Source organism: Macaca mulatta, chromosome 5, assembly GCF_049350105.2.
Source record: "Macaca mulatta isolate MMU2019108-1 chromosome 5, T2T-MMU8v2.0, whole genome shotgun sequence".
Taxonomy (NCBI): domain Eukaryota; kingdom Metazoa; phylum Chordata; class Mammalia; order Primates; family Cercopithecidae; genus Macaca; species Macaca mulatta.
In genome coordinates this window covers 128,056,824-128,079,609 of record NC_133410.1, presented here as the reverse complement: position 1 = coordinate 128,079,609, position 22,786 = coordinate 128,056,824, and the positions used below count along the sequence as shown (strand labels likewise).

The following is a 22,786-nucleotide window of genomic DNA, read 5'->3' as shown; positions in this document are numbered from 1 at the left end:
TGATCTGCACCACTTGATAAACAGTAATAAGTCATCCAACCACAACCAGCAGACTATGAGTGTGAATTAAAAAAACAAAAACAAAAACAAAACTCCTGACCAAAGATCTAATTGTGGAAGGATTGGAATGAAACCTTAAATTAGTACTTTATATTAGTTCAACCAATTCCTTAGAGATTCTTAGTTCTAGAAAATGGTTTTGTGAACATTTCTTTATCAGTGTTAGATATGCTAGGTGAAAAAAGAACTAACGGGTTTTTAGTGCAGAAAGAGATCTAGTTTTGCTTTATTTTCAAATGTAATTAAATGGCGCAAAAAGAGAGTAAAACTAAATCAATTTAATTGTTTTTGAAACAAAAGCTATTCTGGATTCAGATACAATGTTCAGAATCTCAGCTTGCTTTGATTTTTTATCTTCAAGATGAGTCTTGACTTCTGCTTCTGACTCAGAAGGATTCTAGAAGTACCAGAAAACCCACAAAAATTCCCTGGGTTTGAAAGGCAGCTGGAATATTAAGTTCCTCCCTATGTCAGTGGCTCAGCTTCTTAGAACTGTTTTTCATCACTTGCCCTGAGCTGGGAGTTTGCTCTGTTCAGGCCAAGGTTTCACTCTTTCTGTTTTTGGAAAGTGATCATGCTTCTCAGGCAAGAGGATCAATTACTCTAAAAAGGCCAGGTTGCTGACCCTTTGTCCTAGGACAGTGTGGAAAGGAGGGATAAGGACAGCTGTGAGCTGCGCCCTCCTAGGTCAGCCCAACTGTTGCAGGTCTGAAGTGGGGTAGTCTCAGGGATAGAGTTGCCAACTGCTCCACTTTCAGTGTAATAGGCCTATTTAAGCTTCAACTGTGCTACCAGGTTACTCAGGATACCAGCTATCCTGTTTAGAGAATATGTTTGGTTTACAAACATTTCCCCAGAAGAGCTCTCTTCATATTGCTAAGTCCACTACATTCATTCTATTTAATATTGGTACTTTGAACTGAAACAGTGTCTTTATAGTAGAGGCTCAAAGATGATGTTAAGTTTATTTTATAAAAATATTGAACCAGTCTTTTTGAATCTGGTCTCATCTTTGTATACCACGAAAAGAATGCTAGCACAATAGATGAATGCAAAGCAGGAAAAAATGGACAAACAAGCTGAATACAGAGGAATGTAAACATATAAACTTCAGTAAGAAGAAAAAAGAGAAGAAACAAAGATCTCTCAATTAACAACTCCTGGGAATAGATTTCTTGTGTCAGTGTGAGATTGATAGCGACACTACTTCTACCTTTTCTATTTTAGTTGTGGGTCTCAAAGTGGGATTCATATTAACAGAGAACACAAAAGAACTTGTTTAATTGTGTTTTCCTCATTGGAAGTTTTTGAAATAGTAGCTATTGTTTATTGAGTGCCCCTTAGAATAATAACAATAGCTAACATGTGTTGAATACTTTCTCTGTGTCAGGCACTGCTTTATATACATAATGCATTTGTTTCATTTAACCTTCATAATAACTTGTGAAGTACACCTATTATTGTTTCCATTTCACTGCTGAGGTACTGAAGCACAGGGTGACTGAATCCTTTATCTAAAGTCTCCCAACCAGCAGGAGGCAGGCCTGGGTCTCACAGGCAGGCAGTGTGGCCCTAGAGCCCACACTCTTAACCACTACAAATGTATTTCTTGTGGGCTCAAGGTTTACACGTCTTATCTCATCTAATAGTATGTGAAGTTCATTTAAGACATGATTACTTTTTGCTTTTCCTAAATTAAAAAAAAAAAAAAAAAGTCTTCTTTTTAATTTAAAAAATTGGAAGGAATCTTAATCTCTGCATTATTGTCACTGAAATTTGAGGGTTTCTCTCATCACTATTCTATTCTTCCTTTATTTGCCAGGTATAAATTACCGTAACTCTGGTAATATATGATGCTGGTTGGCTGGAAGCAGTAGGTGTTTGAGGCATTTGGTCTAGTGCATTGTGAGAATTTGTTCAATGGAAATCAGCAAAATGTTGAGCTTCCCTTCGCCATTATTGAGTTATAATAAGCAAATAGGCTGATGGAAATAAAAACTACAGCTTTTCCCCATGTACCCTGTTTAAAAATGTCTATCGCTTGGAGCTACCACACTCTAAGATGTTTCAGTATTTCTTACTTTGATTTAGAAGGTCCCAGCACTTTGGGAGGCCGAGACGGGTGGATCACGAGGTCAGGAGATCGAGACTATCCTGGCTAATACGGTGAAACTCCATCTCTACTAAAAAATACAAAAAAACTAGCCGGGCGAGGTGGCGGGCGCCTGTAGTCCCAGCTACTCAGGAGGCTGAGGCAGGAGAATGGCGTGAACCCAGGAGGCGGAGCTTGCAGTGAGCTGAGATCCGGCCACTGCACTCCAGCCTGGGTGACAGAGCGAGACTCCGTCTCAAAAAATAATAATAATAATAATAAAAAAGAAGGTTTAGTGTAAACTTTGGAGTTATCTCTGAGACATGTAAAACTCATCACTTCTGATGAGCAGTTCCTTTTATCTGTGACCTGAGTCTTCTTGCAATTAAGGGAGATATTATAGCCTTGCGGTTAGAAGACGGCCATGGATTTTGACTGTTGGGTCCTGAGGTTTAGCCCTACCATGTTACACAAGTTCCTTAACTTTTCTTTACTTCAATTTCCTCATCTTAAAGTGGGATGATAATAGTACCTACATCATACTTTCATCATTTTGTGGTGACAAAAAAAAAGTGCTTAGAATGGTACCCAGCATATCATAAGCCCTCATAATTGTTACCTTATTAGTGGCTCTATGATTTTAAATTAAGGCAATAAAGCTCTGCAAATGTAATGAGTTTTTACAATTAACCTAGAAGCTCACATCTTCTTTTTTTGAAGTTGGTGTTGGGACTATTCAAAACCCATGTTTAGAATCTATTACACTAGTTCCTCAGGAGATGTTTTCAAAATAACAATGATATATAAAAGGAAAAAAAAACGACTGGAAAAAATGTAAGGTTTAAAAGTGTCCTTGCTGGGAAGCCTTTGACAGAAATAACTGTTGAGAAATCTTCCACTGAGGAATCTTTGAGGCAGGAAGGGTTTGCTGCCTCATGCACTTGACTGCTAGCCTGACTGGGATTGGCACCGTGACACTCTAAGATTCCAGGGGTAACTATTTTTCAGAGTGTAATCTGAAATACTGAAAACTTGTGACTCCCTCAGTAATATTCTGTTGAGAATTATTCTTGTTGAAATGCCTTAAATTATTATTGATTTAGTAGCAAGCCATGCTAGGTGCTGATTCACTACTTAATAAGAAAGTTCCCTGAATTACATTTAGTTAAAATGGCAGAAAGCCAAAGGGAGCACTTCCTTTTATGCAGAGACTTTGATTATGCTTTATTTTTAAAAATCACGTTCTTCCCCCTTACCAGCCGATGAACAACACCTATTCATTCTGAAATAAGAAAATGAAAGAATTTTGAGAAGTCACACAACATTGCTGTCAATTTCATTTTTTTTTTTTAACTAATAAAACAGATGCTTCTTTCTCAGAGATGGGTTTTCACTTTCAACATGCATCATAGCATCTGATTTTCTGAGCCATCTTGGGAAATGGAGTCTTTCCTAGTATCACTGAATGTGGTCAAAGCCATCTATGAAGCATAGACAGTAGGCTCTTGGTGAATCAGTTTGGGAAATTCACAATTAAGCAGTCTCAGGGAGTGAAATTCTGGGGTCTGATGAGACTGTGGAAACCATGTGGTACTGTAGGGAGAGCACAGGTTTTGATGCCAGACAAATACCTAAGTCTAACCCTAATCTACTGCTTATAAGCTTAGTGATTGTTGCACAAGTTGTTTAGCTTCTCTGAGCTTAGATACCTCATCTGTAAAATGGGAATAATATCTTCTTTTTCAGTGTAATACTGAAGAATAAATGAAATCACAGTATAACTGGTTAAGAATTCAGGCTGCAGACTGAATCCAGGGGCCATTACTTAACATTGTATGATCTTTGGCAAGTTACTCAACCCCTTTGTGCCTCAGAATCTCATCTGTAATCTGTAAAATGGGGATAATATTCATACCTAGCTCACGAGGACTGCTGATTAAAAGCAGTAATCTGTGAAAGATACTCAGCACAAGTCAGGGCCCAAATTTTGTGCTCGGCTAATGTTAGCTATTATCAAAACTTATGTAAAATATTTAACACACTTCCTGCGTAGAGCAGAAACTTAATACATTAACTCCTATCTTTCCCTCAGGACCCATGAGATTATTTGAATGACTGCTTCTGTCCCCACCCATGTCATCCTAACTTGAACCAAAATGCTTCATTCTGGGTTCTTGCGTGGCCTTGATTATTGTGCCAAATAAAAGTATCAAAGATTATCTGACTTCTACCGTGTATCCTGAAGAAAAGACAAATCAAAACACTATGGCTTTTGTTATTTACTTCCAAGAAGAACATTTTTCTGTTTATTCTTAGAATGTGCATTTTTTTTTTCAACTCAGGGCCAAGTACAACCTTTTGGTTTTTAAAATTTTTTCAACTCTGGGCCAAGTACAATCTTTTGATTTAAAAAATTTTTTTCATGAACAAACCATCACTAGTTATTAAAGAGCCGAAGAAATAGGAGCTGTGAAAGCAGGATTTCTTCATGTTACCTTTGAATGTTGTTATTTTGAGTATTATCATTATCAGGTAGAGGAAGAAAGGTAGGCTGGGAAGTAGATCCTTATGATATCTTGACTACAGATCCCAGATTTACATTTCACCAGTCACAGAGCACATGCAATTTAGATAAACATGTCAAGAATGACATAAACAGAGGTAAACACGAGGAGCTTTACATGTGGAACCAAAAAATAAAAATTAGAAAAATTATTACCTATATTAACAAAAAATTGCTTAAACTCTAGGACTCTGTAGAAGTCTAGCTTTCTCTCCTGTACACTTGGGATGCACTTTATTGGCTGGCAAACCTTTGATAACATCAGAAGTCTGAGAAATGTCTGACAAGATTTGATATTTAAAATTAAATTTCTCTTTATTCAATTGCCATTGAGTAGTGCTGTGATTTCCAAGTGCCAGCTAGTTTGGTGTACAAATATACATACCACAGAAACATACAGTTTTTTTAAAAATTAAGAAACTGGCTGCACCTGACAACATCAAGAAAAAAGATAATTCTGATTCAAGGGCTTCTCCAGAAGATGGGGTTTCATTGGCATGACGCTCATAGGATGACCTGTTGTTTTTGTACTATTTTTTCTAGAACCATAGAGGGATGACAGTCACTGGTTTCTTAGAGCAATTTTGCCTGGTGTCTGGATCCTGTGGGAATTTATTAGCTTGCTTTGTGGCCCTTGACCAACCCTGGTGGGACATCTAGAGAAGAATTCAATTCTGCTTTTTCCCAGAATAATTGTTGACTAACTCAGCAGCACCAAAGTGTCACAGGCGTCTTTGTGTCCCCCAGAGTCCAATGATATGTGGAACCAAGACCAGCGAGGGTCATGTTTCTGGGAATACAGTGTTGGCTCTTAGAATTTATATATTTTTTCTCATGAACTTATAAAAATGTTTAAAAACAAACTCAACAACTCTGATGTTAAAAGGGAATGAGCACACACCCCACGACTTCCCTCTAGAAGCATTTCAAGCATTTAGATTTTCAAAAACAATCATTTCTTTTTGATGACCATGACTTCAAATGCCATGCCTGCTGGGCCAGTGGTGACTCATCAAACAGCAACTGATTTCAATAACTCACCCTTAGAATGTGGGTGCTTGCAGGAGCCCTAATTTATAACTGGATGAAATCATACGCAGCAAAGGGCCTTTATTTGATAGATTAAATCTAAACGCAGACACTAACAGCCATGTGTCTTCTGCTTTTAAGAGGGTTTACTGTGAAAGAGCCACACAGAGTGTTCGACATGCCACTCAGCAGTCAAATGACCTTCAAAGTTCTTTAACCTTGTAACTGCAAATAGGAAAATGGTCTCACATACGTTAGTCCACCCTCTTTCAGTGTAGACCATGTGTATTTTACATCTCAGATGTGACTCATGCTGCCAGGCTAGAATTTAGGCTGTGTGATAATTCTCAGCTGTCCCACAATGCCTGCTTCTTGAAAGAAGTCGACACTTTCTAGAACAGCTAAATAACCTGGGCTTATTTTAAAGCACTATTTGTAACTCAGATTGGTTTTCCTATGGTTAAAATAAGTCCTTCTTGTGAAAATTAAATAAAACAGTCAATTCAAAGGCTTTATACACATTACCACTAACAATCATACTAAACATATTTTGAAGTACAAAGTTTGACATGCTTTAGAATGACAACCCAAATGTGTCTTATAAAACATGTTCCTAACGAGGTATGCTTTACACTACCAATGCAGAAACTGTGTATTTCTTCCTCTCTAAAAAACAGGATGTGTCAAAATGATAAATGTTGTAAGATTAAAGTGGCAATGCTCAGATTTCCACTCTTACCAGTTCTGGGATTCACTCTGCCCTCCTAGAAGACTGAGGGGAATATGCTGTACTTACATGTCCATGGAACCTTTCTTCCTCCTAGAATCCCAAGTGTTATGCAGATTCACTACAGCACAATATTCCGGTCAGGAAGAGAGGTTGACACATGATTAAGGGGAAACTTGTGGAAAGAGAAATGTTTAAGGTCCTGCAGAAAGTCAGTGACTGTGAAGACCTTGTTCGTTTATATTCTAGTGCCTGTATTTAAACCGTGCAGTGGATTTGGAATGCTATACATAAGGTACCTAACATAACATAGGAACTCAGTAAATGATTGTCACTCTTGAGCTGGCAATGAAAATCGACTTCGTGGATGCTCTGCCTAGAAATTATGCTAAGGACAAAGGAAGAAGCAAAGTCCTAAAAACCAAACAAAAACTGCCTGCCTACACCTCGTAACCAGCGGATCAACCAATCAAACTAATACCAACACAGCTAAGCCAATAACACTCAGATTGAAAATGTACCCCCTGGGAGGGAGGCTGATGTCTGGAGGTCTAACTCCCTTCTGTCACACTGACATCACTTCCTTGGCCCCAACCTGAAAGGTGGCACATACAGCCCCCTGGTGGGGAAACAGGGAAAGCAAATTCCTCTTACTCCAGGGAGCCGGTTAGTCCTTCTCCCTCCCACTTCCCATCTCCCTCAGAGTGAGGTCAGACCTTGTTGTGGATCTGGTTTTGGAGAACTTCCACCCTCTTCTATAAAGTGGGACTGTATGGTCCAAGATGAGACCTATGCTGCCAGTGCCCAGCTGAAGTTGTAGATGCTTTTACTGCATGCCTGACATGCCTCTTATAAGGTTTTGGGGAACTCCAAATAGTCCCAGGATGACCAGAAGACATAGTCATGTTATTTGCGTCTTCAGTTATCAACTCCAAATAATGGCTCTGCTAAGATTGCCACCTGTCCAACAGGAAATGGAAAGAAAACACTTCTCATTCCTGCATACCACACCACTAGACAACTGGAAATACTTCTGGGTCATTACCATCCTAGGAGACTTTTAAGCCGATGATCTCAAACTGACTACCTGTGTGTTCCATGTCTTTCCTCTAATTCATGCCGTTCTTTAAATGCTATGTTAAGAATGCAAAGCTATAAAAATGATCTTTTTTCCTGCTGCACCATAAGAAGCCTTTTTTGGTTGTTCTATTACAAAAGAATTCAAAATGCAAGCATTCAACAGATTTCCTTTGCAGGGAACAAGTAATACAAACAACTGTGTTATATAATGAATAGATTGCTTTTTTCCTTTATCCTGTATTAATCTTAATTGGTTTCTCAAAAAGGCAAATAAGAGACCAAGCTACAGCCTGTGGTTGTAACCTCTAGGTAAATTTCCGCCAAAAGCAATGAAAGATTTTCCAGAGAAAAAGCAGAAGAATCAGCCCCATTGTTCTGCAGCTGACTTAATTCTCCTTTTTATGTTTTAGAAAGACCTAAAGATTACAGTTTTACAATGTGTGGAGAAATAGATATGCTAACAACAATGAAATTGTTGTGGGAGCCATACAGAGAAATGTCAGAGAAATTACTTAGATCAGAATAGCTCATACAAGGAAGATTTTTTTAAAATATGGACATTGAACAGATAAAGAAGACAGTAATATTTTAATAGGATAGTGAAAAATATAGCAGATTGACAGTGACAGCAGAAAAAGAACAGGAATACAGATATTTTCAGAGGATTAAAATGGTACTGTGTACCCTCAAATCAGGCAAGTTTTTCTGAGAGGTCTCTAAACATATCTCCTGCATAGAGCAGATGATTTTCCTTGGAGCTGTCATAAATGCTTTATAGTTCTCTACATTAATTCACGTCGAATATTTTCCATGGTTGGTCAGACTCAGACTTAAAATAGATCTGAGAAAGGTCTTCAGGTTTACTTTCAGTACCATTATTCACTTCATAGCCAGCTGGGTGACGACATGGTGTGTGGCCAATTCAAGTTTACAAGGTAACCTTGCCTGAATTATCCTGGTCCATTGAATACAAATAATAAAGTGAAGGTGAGAGAATAGAATTACAAGGAACACGGGAGAAGCAGTTGTCAAAAAGCAAAACGAACACAAGAAAAAAAATCTGTGAGATCACTCAGAAATGATGCTAATAATTGTGTGTTCTCACCCCTACAGTCTCCACACACACGGGGTTCCTCGTGCTTCACAATCAGCCCCTGTCCTCAGTCAGTAAACCTTCAGGTCCCAATCATGTGGTTTCTCCAGGTAAAACAACAGCCATGCACCTTATGTGCATTCTGCTTTTTACACGTTACTTCATTATCCTGTGTACTCTACCACTTGCCTCAGCTGAGGAAAACAAACTTATGCTTTCATGGGCAACTGGAGATCTAATCACTTAGTTCCTTAAGTAACCGGAGAGGGAGGGTGGGAATCCATCTTTAAAGATAATTATCCTTCTTTCCTTATCCCATTTACTTCATTATTATTATTATTATTATTACTATTACTGAGACAAGGTCTCACTATGTTGCCCAGGCTGGTCTCCAACTCCCGGCCTCAAGCAGTCCTCCTACCTCGGCCTCCTAAAGTGCTAGGATTCCAGGCACGAACCACCATGCCCGCCCCATTTACTTTAAATAAGTCTTCTGAAATGAGTTTATATATGTGAAAACATCTGGCAAAAAACCTAATACATAATAAGTGCTCAGTAATTATTAAGACCCTCTTTCTTACCCACTTCTTACTAAACTATATACATTCCAACAGCCCTCCGAGTACCTTCTCTGTGATATCAAACGGGTGGCTGAGATTGACAGACCAGAGCTGCTCCCTGTCCTCGATAGATTCTTTATTCCTTTAACACTAGTAATAGAGATAAGGCACTACCTAAAAGGGAAATCTCAGTCAATATAGGTTATACTTTCACTACATTTGAACCTTTCAGCATGGGAGCACAGCTGTTATGTTACGTAAAGGCTGATTCCTGATGTTTGATATCACTGATCACTGTCTTTCTTGTGGCTACAGCACAAATCCTAAGTATCCTGCTTACTTAATATAATGGTACATGTCTATTTTTGGGTGCTCCTGGATTTTTTAAGTGTGCAAAGAAGATAAATATATTTTAGGTCAATCTGAGTTGGATTTTTGACTCCTTAAAAATATTATACTCCTTGGACCCAGAATAGGAGGTGACATATCTGAAATTAAGTAAGTTGAGGACTTTGCTAGGCATTCTCAGGGACTCAAGAAACACTGCAAACAATTCATTTCAAGCAAAGTGGACACTCAGCTTCAGCTACAAGATTACTCTTCCACAACAGATGGTTTCCACACCTGAATTGTGACACCACTTTTCTTGGCTGAGAACTTTGGCCTTGGTGCCACAAAATAAGATGATGAGGCTGATTCTTGCTTTGGCGAGGTGGGAACGCCCACAGGCACTGGGGATGCACTGACTGGCGAGGAGGCCTCTGCAAAGAAGGAAGGAGGAGAGGTATAGGCTGGTACCGAGTACACTGACGAAGCCTGCACATTCGTAGGTGAGGCAGCATTCACTGGCCGGGGAGGAAGAGCTTGCTTCATGGCCAGGGCTGAATTGACCTTGACTGATGACTTTTGGGGGAGGCCATCCTTTGCATCTGGAGGTTGGAAAGTAAACAAGGATGCATTGAGCTGATACGGTTGGTGCTTCATGACATCTAATGCATTAAGGGGTTTCTTCCCCTTTTTCTTGCCGGGTTTGGAGGCCTGTGCGGCTGATGGCTGAGACTTGAGAGCAGCCAGTGGGTAAGAGGGGGAGTGGATAGGATTATAGGCCACAGGAGGAGGTGCTCGGACATTGGAGGAGTACTTCCAACTGGCCGGGAGAGATGGAGTGGGAGACTGAGCTCGAGCAGCGTGGGCCTGCACCGTGTCTGAATCCACCACATACTTCTCCATTCTCGACTGCCTCTTAGCAAAGAGCTGAGCTCCTCTCCCGCTCATTCCTGGAAGCTCATTGGATGGTCCCACTGCACCAGGCTGAGCAGCATTGACTGCTGCTGTGGAAACTGTTGGTTTGGGTGTGTAATTCTGACTGGCTACTGCTGCTTGTGGTCCTTTGAAGGGACCAGCCACAGTCAAAGAACTTGCAGGCCGGGCAGGAGGGTAAGAAGGCTGGGCTATTTTGATGGAGGAGACAACGGTGCCCTTTGATGGGTTGGATGTGGGGAAGGCAGGAGGTTGGGTGGGAGCCACTCCTGGAGACCAGACTGGGGAAACTGGAGTTACTGGTTGGGAGGATGAGGACTTGACAGCAGGTTTTGGAGCAACAGGAGGAGGGGTCTTTTGTTTGGCAGAGGAGCTCTGCATGAAATTACAAGCCTCTGCCCCCAAGCTGAGGTAGTCTTCTTCCGGTCCGGAATCACCTCCAGCTCCAGTGCCCCGTTTGCCTTCTGAATTTTGAAGCAGTGACAAGAGTTCAGGATTTGGGCTTACTTTGGGCTCTTTAAAAGTAAACATGGGTTTTGTCGTGCTTCTCCTTTTGGCCTCCTGCAATATTCCTGTTCTTTTTGCTGGCACTGAGATCCTCTCATCTCGGGAAGCTATTCGCTCAGATGAATCGTAAAAGGCTGGCTGGGACCAGGGGGCAGCCTGGGGCCATGGAGGGGGCTGTGCTGGGCCAGCAATTGGACTTGATACCCCTCTGGAGAAGGCGTCAGGGGGTGGAGTGACTGCAGAGTAAGGTGGAGGTGCAGGAAAGTCAGCAATAGGACTCGTCATGTTTCGGGTTGGCGAGAAAGGGGTGGCTGGCTGATTCACAGACCCTGGGAAGGGTTTGGCCGTTCTATTCATGGGGGCCATCCTCTGGATGTTTGCTGTCTCAGATGCCCCACTGAAGCCATTCTGTTGAGGAACATGGCCAAGACCATGACTCACCTCGATGTAGCTTTTGCTCACAGAGCTCTGCGTTCTCACCGACTCTTCCTCCCTTCTTTGGTAAGAAGTCATAGTTCTCAGGCCATCCGTCTGGGCAGCACCTTGTTCTCTGCTTGGCGTTCCACCTACCTTGTCCTCTTCTTTTTGGGCTGTGATCTGATCCATTCTCTCCCTCCTCTTGGCAAACATGAGGGCTCCCTTGCCTGTGGTGTCTGGTAACATCTCCATCTTGTCCCCTCTGTTCAGTTTCTTTTCAATGTTCACCAGTCCAGAATCCCAGTCAAAGTTCACAACTTGTGTGTTGTCGTCAACGTCAGACAATAACTCTTCATCCACCTCTGATTCGCTTGCACCAAGAAATGCTACTTCACATGTATCCTCCTTATCACCTTCTTCCTCCTCGTCCGCCTCTCGTTCAAGCTCGCCAGTACCGTAGCTAACTAGGGTGTATTTCCTGGCCCTCCGACGTCGCTTCTTAAACATCAACACCCCCTTGGAGTTGGGGTTGGGAGCATCTGTTAGAAGAAGGGCAATGCTTTTGCATTTAGATTTTGCTTCCTTCACTTGTTTTTCTGACAGGCTTTCACTCCTCCTGAGCCCTAGGGAGAGTAAAAAAAAAAAAAAAAAAATTATATTGAGCTGATGAGTTCAAGGAAGACACCACAGCAACTCAGAAATGAACTCTCCTGGGGGAAAATAAATATGTATAAAATTGTCATTGAGTATTGAATTTTGAAGGAATCCAACACATTTCTTTTTCTTATTTCTCTTAACATATTTCCTTCTACAATAATATACTGTTCTATTTGTTTACATAAAAACATTTTATATATGCTGATTAGAATATGTTTCATACATTTGTTTCTCTAGAGATCCTTCCACTTTAATAATAAAAACTGGTTAGTAAATGCCAATTAATAGGATAAAATTAGAATTAAGAAGGACATAAAGACATAATATTTTCTGAAAAACAAGATGAGATATATCTCATACTTCCATATTTTAAAATAAAGTGTCAATATAAAACTGTTTCCAGGAATCTTAAAAAGGGAGGAGTGTCCCACGAAGATGTTTCAAAATTTTCTAAATGTTTTAATGTAATGAATTTAGCTATTTAGGTTTTCTTCTTTCTCTTTTTTCTTTTTTTACTCTGACAACTGCCCCAAATCTTTCCATTCACAGCTACTGGATTAATACAAATTTGAAACACTGAATTAATCGTTGAAGGTACTGAATCAATAATTAGTTAAAATTCAAAATATGACATTATTGTAAATACATATAAGAAGCTGTAGCTACAAAGTTTTCTAGACAGATTTGTTGGTAAATGTATTGCTATTTTGGAAATACAATATTACTTTCCTTGCAGCAAGAATGAATCTTGGAGAAATTTAAAAATTGACTTGTGACCCACTTAACTGTGTAAAAACTGATGCAGAAATCAAGTCATTTAAAACAAGAATATGATGGTTATAAAATAAAAATATTTAAAATTTTCTTTCATTATTACTATTATAAAAAATAAATTGGTGGCAAATTAATTTATAGCAACTAAACATATAGCATCTATCATTTATAATTTATAATTACATCATGTTTTCAATGATAATGAGTATGAGTCCCCTAAATTTTTTAATTTCTCAAAATAGTTAAGTGGAAAATTAAGAAAATTTTTTTGACTATTTTATGATTGAAAATTAGCTCTTTTTGTCACAGACTTAATGGTTAAGTTTTAAAAAATAAAATATAATCCAAGGAAATAATTTTATAATATGATTACAGGCATTTACTGGTGATCAAATTTTCTAGAGAAAAAATAGTTGAAACTGAGGTTATTACTAAATATAATTCCTTTTTTGACTAGTGTTATACAACTTATTAAACTGACAGTCACAGTTGCACAGTTGCTGCTAACTTCACTGCCAACATGTAAGGTATGTGAATGGTGTCTCAATACTCTTGTTTAATATGCTATAAATGTGAAGATGGCCTACAGATGCTTAAAGTATAAGGAATGATTAACAACACTTGCCAATAAAGCTACAAATGGTTATGCTAAAAATATGCTTTGAAAGGAATAACAATAGGTTAGAAGACTTAAGATTCTACTTTGAATAACTGAATTCATTGCCATTGTGTATCATATATACAGTCAAGTGCCTTTGCCTGTCAGCCTTTACATCCTCAAATAAAATTCCAAAATTAGTAAAAAAAAAAAAAAAAAAAGAAAGAAATAAATAAAACAACAGAAATCCTACCACCTAACTGCAATTCTTATCCCTATTCTTCTTTCTGTCTTCTCTCCCCTGGGTAAAACAAAATGCCATACAAAGCACTGAATTTAAATATATTTTATGTTTGGAGACATTTAAATACCTCCACATGGCCCTAGAGACTGACTTCTGCATGTAGAAGGTAGATGAAACACTTTGCAGTCTAATGAAGACTTACAAAACGGAGAGGATCATGTAACTCCTCACTATACATATGTCCTTGTCTGTCAAACTCACTTCTGCAAGCATCATCAAGCTGCACAATGATTTTTTTCAAAACGAGGATCTGCTTTTGATATCAGTGGTAGAGCTTTTATTTTAAAGACACCTCTCAGTAGCAGACTCAACAGTTTCTGACATTTAAACTGAGTCCACATGACTTCAAGTGCTTTCTTATGCTATTTTAACATGAAATATTTCAACTTTCTGAAACAAAATGAATAGGCACATTGACAATATTATTTTCTTTAACAGTTCCTGTGCCTTTGGGGATAAAAATAAATTCATGAAAAATGTTTAAATCTATATGAAGTTCAGACTTATTGCTTCCCATTTAGAAACTGGTATTCTCCACAATTTCACATTTGTGATTTTGTGCATTAATTAAATATTTCTTTAAGCCAATGAGAAACAAGAAAAATCTTGCTGAAAAACTCATGCAAGCAAAGAAGCAGCAAAATGCCCCCAACTCCAAAGCTCCTTCTGACAGCCCAGGCAGAACTTACGTGCATGCCGCGCTCGGTGCTTGTGAGGTCTGCTGTGATCCTTTTCCGAGCGTGGATCTTCTCCCTGCTCTGTGCCTTCTGATGAGACGGCAAAGGATACCAGAGAAGGAGGTGCTTCTGACTGCCCTCCTTCCACTGGAGAATCCACACACCCCTTTCCTGCCTGAAGCCTGCACCCTTCTGTCTTCTGCCTGTCAGAGCAGTCGAGGATCACTTCCACCCGGGGCAGTCTCGCATCTCCTGCTTCACTTTCCTGGATCACTCTCAACTCTCTGCCACTGGAGATCTGGATTATCTTGCTGGACCTCAGGAAAGGGTCTGCTTTCTCATTAGTGGGGATCGAATTTATGTGGACAATCTTGTCATGTGACAAGTTAGGGTCTGGGTCAGGAGACTTAGATTTTTCGGGTCCCGGGAGAGCCACTACAGGGCCACTAGCGCCCTTATGTCTCTCCTGTGAAAGGGACAGTTGCAGCTCAACCACAGGGCCAGGCTGTTGGGCTTCTATCTTCTCCCTTAAGATCAGCTCTTCTGTCACGCGTCCTCTTTGGGAGTCAGGCATTTGGGGAGCCCTCTGGTAGCTCAGGCCTGTTTCTTCTTTCAAGCTCCCTGCACAATCGGGACCACTTCTTTGATCCTCAGCTAGGGGAACTTCAGTCTTGACAGGGGCGAGGAAGAACTGTGTGCACTGGGTCTTTGTGGCTGGTCGGATCTGCAGGGTGGTACTTTCCACATGACCCCCATGTGTGAGATGCTCGAGGTTTTTGTTTTCATTTTCAGATATCAAAGCCTCACTTATTCCACTGGATGGTCTGCACACAGAAAAATCATTCCAGACACTTAAATCAGACTATGTTACATCTGCCAAAGAACTTCCTGACACTTTTGTGATGTCTAATACATGATATAGTCAAAATATTTTCTTCTAAATGTCAATTGCAACATACTTGAAAACAGAAGGTGGCAATATGTTCATATTATTACTTAAAGAGATACCAAATAAACTGTTTTAAAAGCACAACAAAACGCTTATGCAAGTTTATGAAACCTGAATCCATCCTAAATTCAGCTTTTATTTGTAAAAAAAAAAAAAAAAAAAAAAAAAAAAAAACACACACACACAAAACATGGATCCCCTTTATCTGTAAGTACTTGGAATCTGGGTATCTCCGATAATGAGTTTGCTAGAATGTGACAAAACATTTCAATGTCTTTTTGACTAAGTTTTAGTCTAGACATTATGAAGTCAGATAAACATATCCAGCACCTTCAGATCAATCTTAACTTACAGATAACTCAAGAAGGCTTTTTTGAGGCTGTGCTTTCTTGAAAGGAATGAAATAGAAGCTGTTTTTTAAGCCCCAGTGAGCGTGTGTTTTGTAATAAGTGGACCCAGCCCAGTACTCTTGTGTAAAGAGAAATCCTTTCCATGCTGCAATGAATCATTAAGTCATGGAGTATTTATAATCTGAAATGTCTCCCTTTCTTCTATTTGAACCTGTTTCTTGGAGCATTTTCTTTTTAGGATATCTGAAGTGAAACTGTTCCTTTATCTTTCAGCTAAGGAGCCTAGAGCTGTACACCACATTTCTTTGATTTGATCTTCCCGGTTGTTTGTGCAAATTTGGGTTTGTGAGAAGAAGCCATGTCAGTTTAAGAGTTAAATAACTTCTTTCTGAAACTCTAATTTAAACTGTAAATGTTTTTAGAAGTATTATTCACAGAACAGCTGTAGGAAATGCCTTCAATTTTTGTATTCGTATTTTTTTTTAATTTTAGAAGCAGCATAATTATCTTTGCCCCTTTCCTCCTTCCTTAAAAGATAGTTATGACTAATGCAGGGAACATCAGTTGAAGGGCATGAGCTTGTACTTGTATTCTACTCAAAGGAATTTACCTTAGAATTTATGTGGTAGTGCAATTTCAGACCAATGCTCAAAATACTTACTCCTAACTTTGCTTTCAACTGCATTTGGCAAAACAAAACTAAGCCAAATACAAACAAACTAACAGTTAAACAAAATGCACCTTTCTCTATATGCAAGTAATTGGAAAAGCTTCCTGGTAATACAGTATTTATACAACATTATAATAGAGTATTTAAAAAGCATGATGTTAGCCAATTAGATCATTATTATATAGAAAATGTTCAATACACTGTTAAACTGAATTTGAGGGTACCAAAAGGTCAGAGAGTTTTAATTTAGGAAGACCTTGGGATGGAAATAGATTAAATCACTTTGAATTATGTTAGCAATCAATTGTGAAGCTGAGAAGAGAATAGTTTCAATTCATGCCAGCCTTGTAGACTGGAATACAGACAAATGGCCAGATAAATATTAACATTTATCAGCAGCTGAAGTAAAATATATAGACATGAGTAAATAACATAAAAGCATGAGAGAGTAAAGCTTTATGCCTTAAAACAATCATTTCCCATCAGTCTACATACGTACTCATCAAGTCCACAATTTATGTGTCATAATTATAGAATTTTAAAAATCTTATTTGAATAACATTTAAGATAATAGAGACGGAATGCTAAAGGAGTTATTTTAAAAGAGTCTTACCTAGCTATCTCTGGGCAATAGTTCAGGAAAAGTAAAAACACTTGTCCTCCACTGATAGATGATAGTGATATGAGTGAGAGAAATATTTATTGCAGGAAACAATATTCAGATATAAAATATTGGTAGTGGTGGTGATAATAATAATTGCTTTTGACTTCATTTTCAATTGCGATTCCACTTTGAATCCTACCAACTAGTTACTTATTTTGTAAATTTTTTATTTTATAAATTTAATTGTGTATTAGCAAATTATATATTTTATAAACTTATTTTCTCTTCGTAATATGAAGGAAGGATTCTCAGGCCTTAAACACTGGGTTTGATGGGTAAATATTTAGATTATAAGAATAATACTAGATTTCCATTGTTGTCTCAAGATTTTGGCCATAGTGAGTTCATTTTTATCCCAGAAGAGAATCATACTGAATGATCAGCAGAGGGGGAACTGTATGTAGTGCTTCTGCAGAGTTGAGGAAAAACCTGGAGGACTTTGAGGTTCATCTTGAGATGTCCTCTGACATCTTCCTAAAAGCTGCTCTCCAGGAAGTCAAAGCTTTCCTTTCTGGATTCATTATAATGCAATAGTCAGGGCTTCTGTTGCAAAATCAGTATGGACTGTACTGTGATTTGTACACCATAAAAATGGCAATGCTGTAGTTTTTTTTGTTATTGTCCTCATTGTTTTCTTTTGTTTTTATATTTGAAGGTTTCTTTTATATTGTTATACAACTACGTGGGGATAGTGGTATTTGAAGAGATTGAATTCCCAAATGACTTGTGTTGGTAGTGCAAAAACCTTGTTCTAATCATTTGCTTTTGTCCATCCCCAAATATTGGTTTTACTGGAGAAATCTGGCTGCTTGTAAGTTTTTGTTGTCGTTTCTCTTTTCTGTTTCTTAGTCATCCTCTTTTAACGAAAAATTGTACAGTTTAACGGTCTAATATCTAAACATTTTAAATTCATCTGTCCATCTGATAATTACAATTGAGTGATTCTGATCCATCACAAAATCTTGATCTATCAAAGAAATATTAAGTTATGCTCAGTATACTGAGCTTTCTAAGGAAGGAGGCTAAAATACCTAAGATTTTCAACAAAGTGCTTTAAACAAGGATTTTCAACTTAATTCTCAATTAACCAGAAAGTTTGGTTGAATAGAATTGACTATTTTTCAAACACAATTGTGTTTCTGTTTAACTGTACTAACCTTGTACAAAGCACCCCTAATTTCTCCATAAATGACAAATTATATATGTAGTAAAAGCTATAATTATTCCCATGTAGCTTCAAGAGAAAATACATATTCCAGCAAATCCATTGTACCTTTTGATGAGCATTTGGAGAGAGTCTGTTATGCTTTCCATGAGCTTGATGACTTCAGGGTAGGTGAGATCTGCACAAGGGTTGCCATTGATGGAAACCACTTCATCTCCCTCACAGAGCCCAGACCCGGAGGCTTTGCTCTGATTTCGAATCTGAGTGGAGCAGAAAAGGAGACATAGCAGAATGATATAATTTATAAAAAGCAAGCCACCATCTCTGAGAAACAAGTCTGTCAATTGTAACACCAGCCCTGATTTTTAATTCACCGTTAACCTGTAAGACCATTTGAACACTTCTTACCACACTATGAACACACACACAGACACACACTTTATCATGTATTAACATTTACCATAATATCAACATTTAATTCATAGCATTGTAAGCAAACAGGAAAAAAGAAAGTAAATCAATGTAAAGGAACCAGACAGAATAAAAGAAATAAAAAACAGAGCAGAATGACAAAAGATGTTCAACACTTACATTGATGACATTAAAAATAATTATTCAGGTCAGGCATGGTGGCTCACGCCTGTAATCCCAGCACTTTGGGAAGCCAAGGCGGGTGGATCACGATGGCAGGAGTTTGAGACCAGCCTGGCCAACATGGTGAAACCCCATCTCTACTAAAAAGTACAAAAATTAGCTGGGCATGGTGGCATGCACCTGTAGTCCCAGCTACTCAGGAGGCTGAGGCAGGAGAATTGCATGAACCCAGGAGGTGGAGGATGCAGTGAGTCAAGATTGCACCGTTGCACTCTAACCTGGGCAACAAAGCAAGACTCCATCTCAAAAATAAAATAAAATAAAATAAAATAAAATAATTCAGGCCAGGCACAGTGGCTGACACCTATAATCCCAGCACTTTGGGAGGCTGAGGCAGGTGGATCTCTTGAGTTCAGCAGTTTGAGACCAGTCTGTTCAACATGGCAAGACCCTGTCCCTACAAAAAAAAAAAAAAAATTACAAATAATGCAAAAATTAGCCCAGCTTAGTGGTGCATGCCTGTGATCCTAGCCAAACAGGAGGCTGAAGTGGGAGGACTGCTCGAGCCAGGAGGTGGAGGTTGCAGTGAGCCCAGATCACGCCACTGCACTCCAGTCTGGAGGACAGAGCAAGACCCTGTCTTAAAACATAATTTTTCACTCCAGTGAGAAAGTGATCTCCTGCATTAAAATAAATTTTAAAATCCTTCCCATTGCCAAGGTGAATGAAATGCCATGACTATAAGAAGGAGGTATAAGACAGGGCAACTTGTTTGAGGAGAGAGCTGTACAGCTAAATGGACTGATAAAAACCATCCCAGTATAGATGGTGGGGCACCAGGGAGCCTGGATATTAGGGAGTATGTCAAAGAGAGAAATGCTTCATTGAAATCAGCTACTCCAGGCATGGTACTAAGCACACTTTAGCAAAAAAAGAAAAAAAGGAATAAAAAAGAGATTACTTTGCAGAAAGTAAAAGCAGCAGCCCTGCCATAAGCATTGTGTCATATTCTACTGGAATATTCTTATTCCAGTAAGAGATCAAAGACCAAGGAAAATGAGAGGTCAGGTCTATGCTCTCCTTGGTGGACCTGCTGGGCCATGGCTTGGCAATGGCTCTGTTCTTCAGTCTAGAGAGTCACAGCTCCTGTCAGCCTGCCCCTCTATCATTGCCTTAACTCTTGTTAGGTTCCAACAACACACATTATCTCCTTGTACCTTTGTGCCTACAGGTGATAATAGCTTCCTGCTCTCAATCTCTGGGTTTCTGGGTGCTTCATTATCATTTGTTGGTTCCCTTAAGACTACTTTTAGTCTCTGCATTACATTATCTTGAATTCTTCCTTGAGCATGCCATCTATTTCCTGCTGGAGCCCTAAGTGATACTAACGTGCTTAGATTTCATTTTATGAGTGCAATTGTTCTCAATGAACCATGTATGATGACCATACAGTCTCAAATTTAAGAATAAGATACTTTTTCAGATTTTTTCTACCAAGTATTATTCCTTTTTATTAAAATAAAGCTTCTGAGCCTAGAGAGGTGAAAACCAGGTAGGCGGCACTTCTTGAAGAATATTTTCATGGCTAGACTTATTTCTGACTGGGCACAAAATGTATTTCAATTTATCTCTAAAAGTTGCCCACTAATTCCTGCTAAAGTCTTAAATGATAATTCATATGTTAACTCATATAGGTTTAACGTTTACATCTACAAGTTCATTTTAAATGACACTCTCGAAAGCAAAATATTACCTTTAAGAGCCAAAGCAATGGCATTATTGAAATTTGAAGTGATTCAATTAGTTTTGTTCTTGGAGAGCCCATCCTTCTATTGTCATAAATTATAATCTATAGAAAGCCTTCCCCATTTCTGACAAATCAATATCATTACCTCTTGCAGGAGAATATACTAATTTATTGGAAAATATAATTTATTTTTGGAATATACTAATTTATTGGAATATACTAATTTATTGGAAAATACTAATTTATTGGAAAATATTAAATGAACTCAATATTCCAAGACTACAAGAAAGTCACAAAAGCAATGAGAAAGAAGATTTCACCGAATTTTGAAAATATCCATTTAGCTGTTAAATATATTTGTTTTGTTTTGTCTTGCATGAAATATTTAAAATGAAAGATCACAAGAAAATTTTTAATAAGTAAAGGATACAACAATATCTAACAACGAACATCTGTGTCAGGGTTAGAATTATTCACATTTCAGTTACTGAAATTTATTTATTAAAAAAATTAGGTAAATAATAGGGCATATTTTTGAGGCATAAAATCATTCATTAAATGGAGTCAGATATACCAGGATTCGAACAGAAAATTCACCCTTTGGAGGCCCAAGGAGGTTTTATGTTGATAAAACAGAGGTGTCATTATACTCTGTACACCCCAAGATCCAATCTTAGGTAGAAGTTCTCTTTTTCAGCCATGAGTCGTCTGAGTTTTAAACTGGGATTGCGGAAGAAGATGAAAAATTGATTCTTTAAAAATAAATAATCTCCCAACTTAACAGAGCTGCCTGTTATCCAAACATGTGTTGCTTGATAGGAAAAGCGCAGTTCATCATCCTGCTTGTCAAGTTGGAGCTTTTAATGGTATCTAAATAAGCCAGTGCATCATGGTAAGAGTCATTAGCATTCCTTCAGAGAAAACATTTTGAGGTCAACATTCACAATCAACTGCTGTGATTGCGTTTCACTGACCTTTCACATTGATCTGAACAACAAGGAATCTTTTTCCCTCAAGAACGTTGTTACATATGATGAGAACTTTTCTTGTCACTTAATTTTTTCTGAAGGACTACTCTTTTTCCATTTTTTATGGAACTATTCAACCAAATAAATATGGTATGACAGGGTCTTATAGTATCAAGAAGGATAAATATGTATTAGTGTACCTAAGATCCTTACCTTCTATTGTGCATAATTATGTATTTTTATAATTGTATAATTGTGCATGTTTATGTGAATAAAGAATCTAACACTTGGAAACGTTCTTATTTATGAAAATGAAAGACACTGTGCATCACAAAACTAGATTTAGACACACAAATTATTAGTACTGATGATACCAATTATCTATCAGTGAACTTATCAACCAGTCTCCTTAAGCCATTAGTCTTGGATTCATAAAACACATGTAGTAGTGGGAAAGGGTACCAACTCTGAGGGAACAAGACATGGGTTTCAACTGTGTTGCGCCTATGCTTACTACCTGTCTGAACTTAGGTGAGTTACGCCACCACCCTGAGCTTTAGTTTTCTAAAGTGTAAAATGGTGCTAATAAATTTTATCAGTCTAGATGTTTAATTAGGATTAGAAATAATGTGTGTAAAGTTCCATGATGTACCTACAGCTCAAAGAGGTGCTCAAGAAGGGATTGGTGAATTCAGATGTGTTGGCTTACTACACACACACAGTTATATGTAAACTATTTTTAAAAATTAAAAAATAGACAATATTATGACTCAATGTGTTACCAATTCAAAATTGAGTATAGTTATCTTTCATAAACTGTGATTTGACACAAAATACCTGTGTGAGCACATGATGGAATTGAAAACATTCCTTTAGAGACCTCATTCCACACATAATATATTAGACCCTGAGCGAGTTCTTATCCCGAAAATATTGGATTCTTTTTCAGTGTCTCCCAATTTAATCAGATCACATAACTAAGAGATATTGGTAATGTCAGTAGTTACCAAATGCAATACTGTGTTTCATTGCTTACCACCTTTTTGTTTTGTTTTGTTAATTTTTATTTTAGGTTTAGGGATACACGTGAAGGTTTGTTACAGAGGTAAACACCTGTCATGGGGGGTTGTTGTGCATATTATTTCATCACCCAGGAACTAAGCCCAGTACCCAAAAGTTATCTTTTCTGCTCTTCTCCCTCCTGCCAGCCTCCCCCATCAAGTAAACCCCTGTGCCTGTTGTTTCCTTCTTTGTGTTCATAAGTTCTTATCATTTAGCTCC

General features: G+C 38.3%; 1 protein-coding gene across 5 annotated transcripts in view; it reads right to left on the bottom strand.

Moving 5' to 3' along the window:
* SYNPO2 (synaptopodin 2) overlaps positions 1-22,786 on the bottom strand; it is a 171,807-nt gene that overhangs the window by 16,354 nt on the left and 132,667 nt on the right. For 3 of the 5 annotated variants that reach the window (XR_013417282.1, XR_003729764.2, XM_015139136.3), the window contains exons 2-4: positions 18,305-18,456; positions 14,411-15,222; positions 9,829-12,011 (exon numbers count right to left, since the gene is read on the bottom strand). Coding sequence is in view for 3 of the 5 variants with exons in the window: in XM_015139136.3 (XP_014994622.3) it covers positions 9,829-12,011; positions 14,411-15,222; positions 18,305-18,456 (3,147 nt within the window). In the remaining 2 variants the exon portion in view is untranslated. Of the gene's footprint in view, positions 1-4,662; positions 4,760-9,828; positions 12,012-14,410; positions 15,223-18,304; positions 18,457-22,786 lie in introns of those variants that run through there. The other 2 variants (XM_015139137.3, XM_015139138.3) reach the window with 2 other exon arrangements.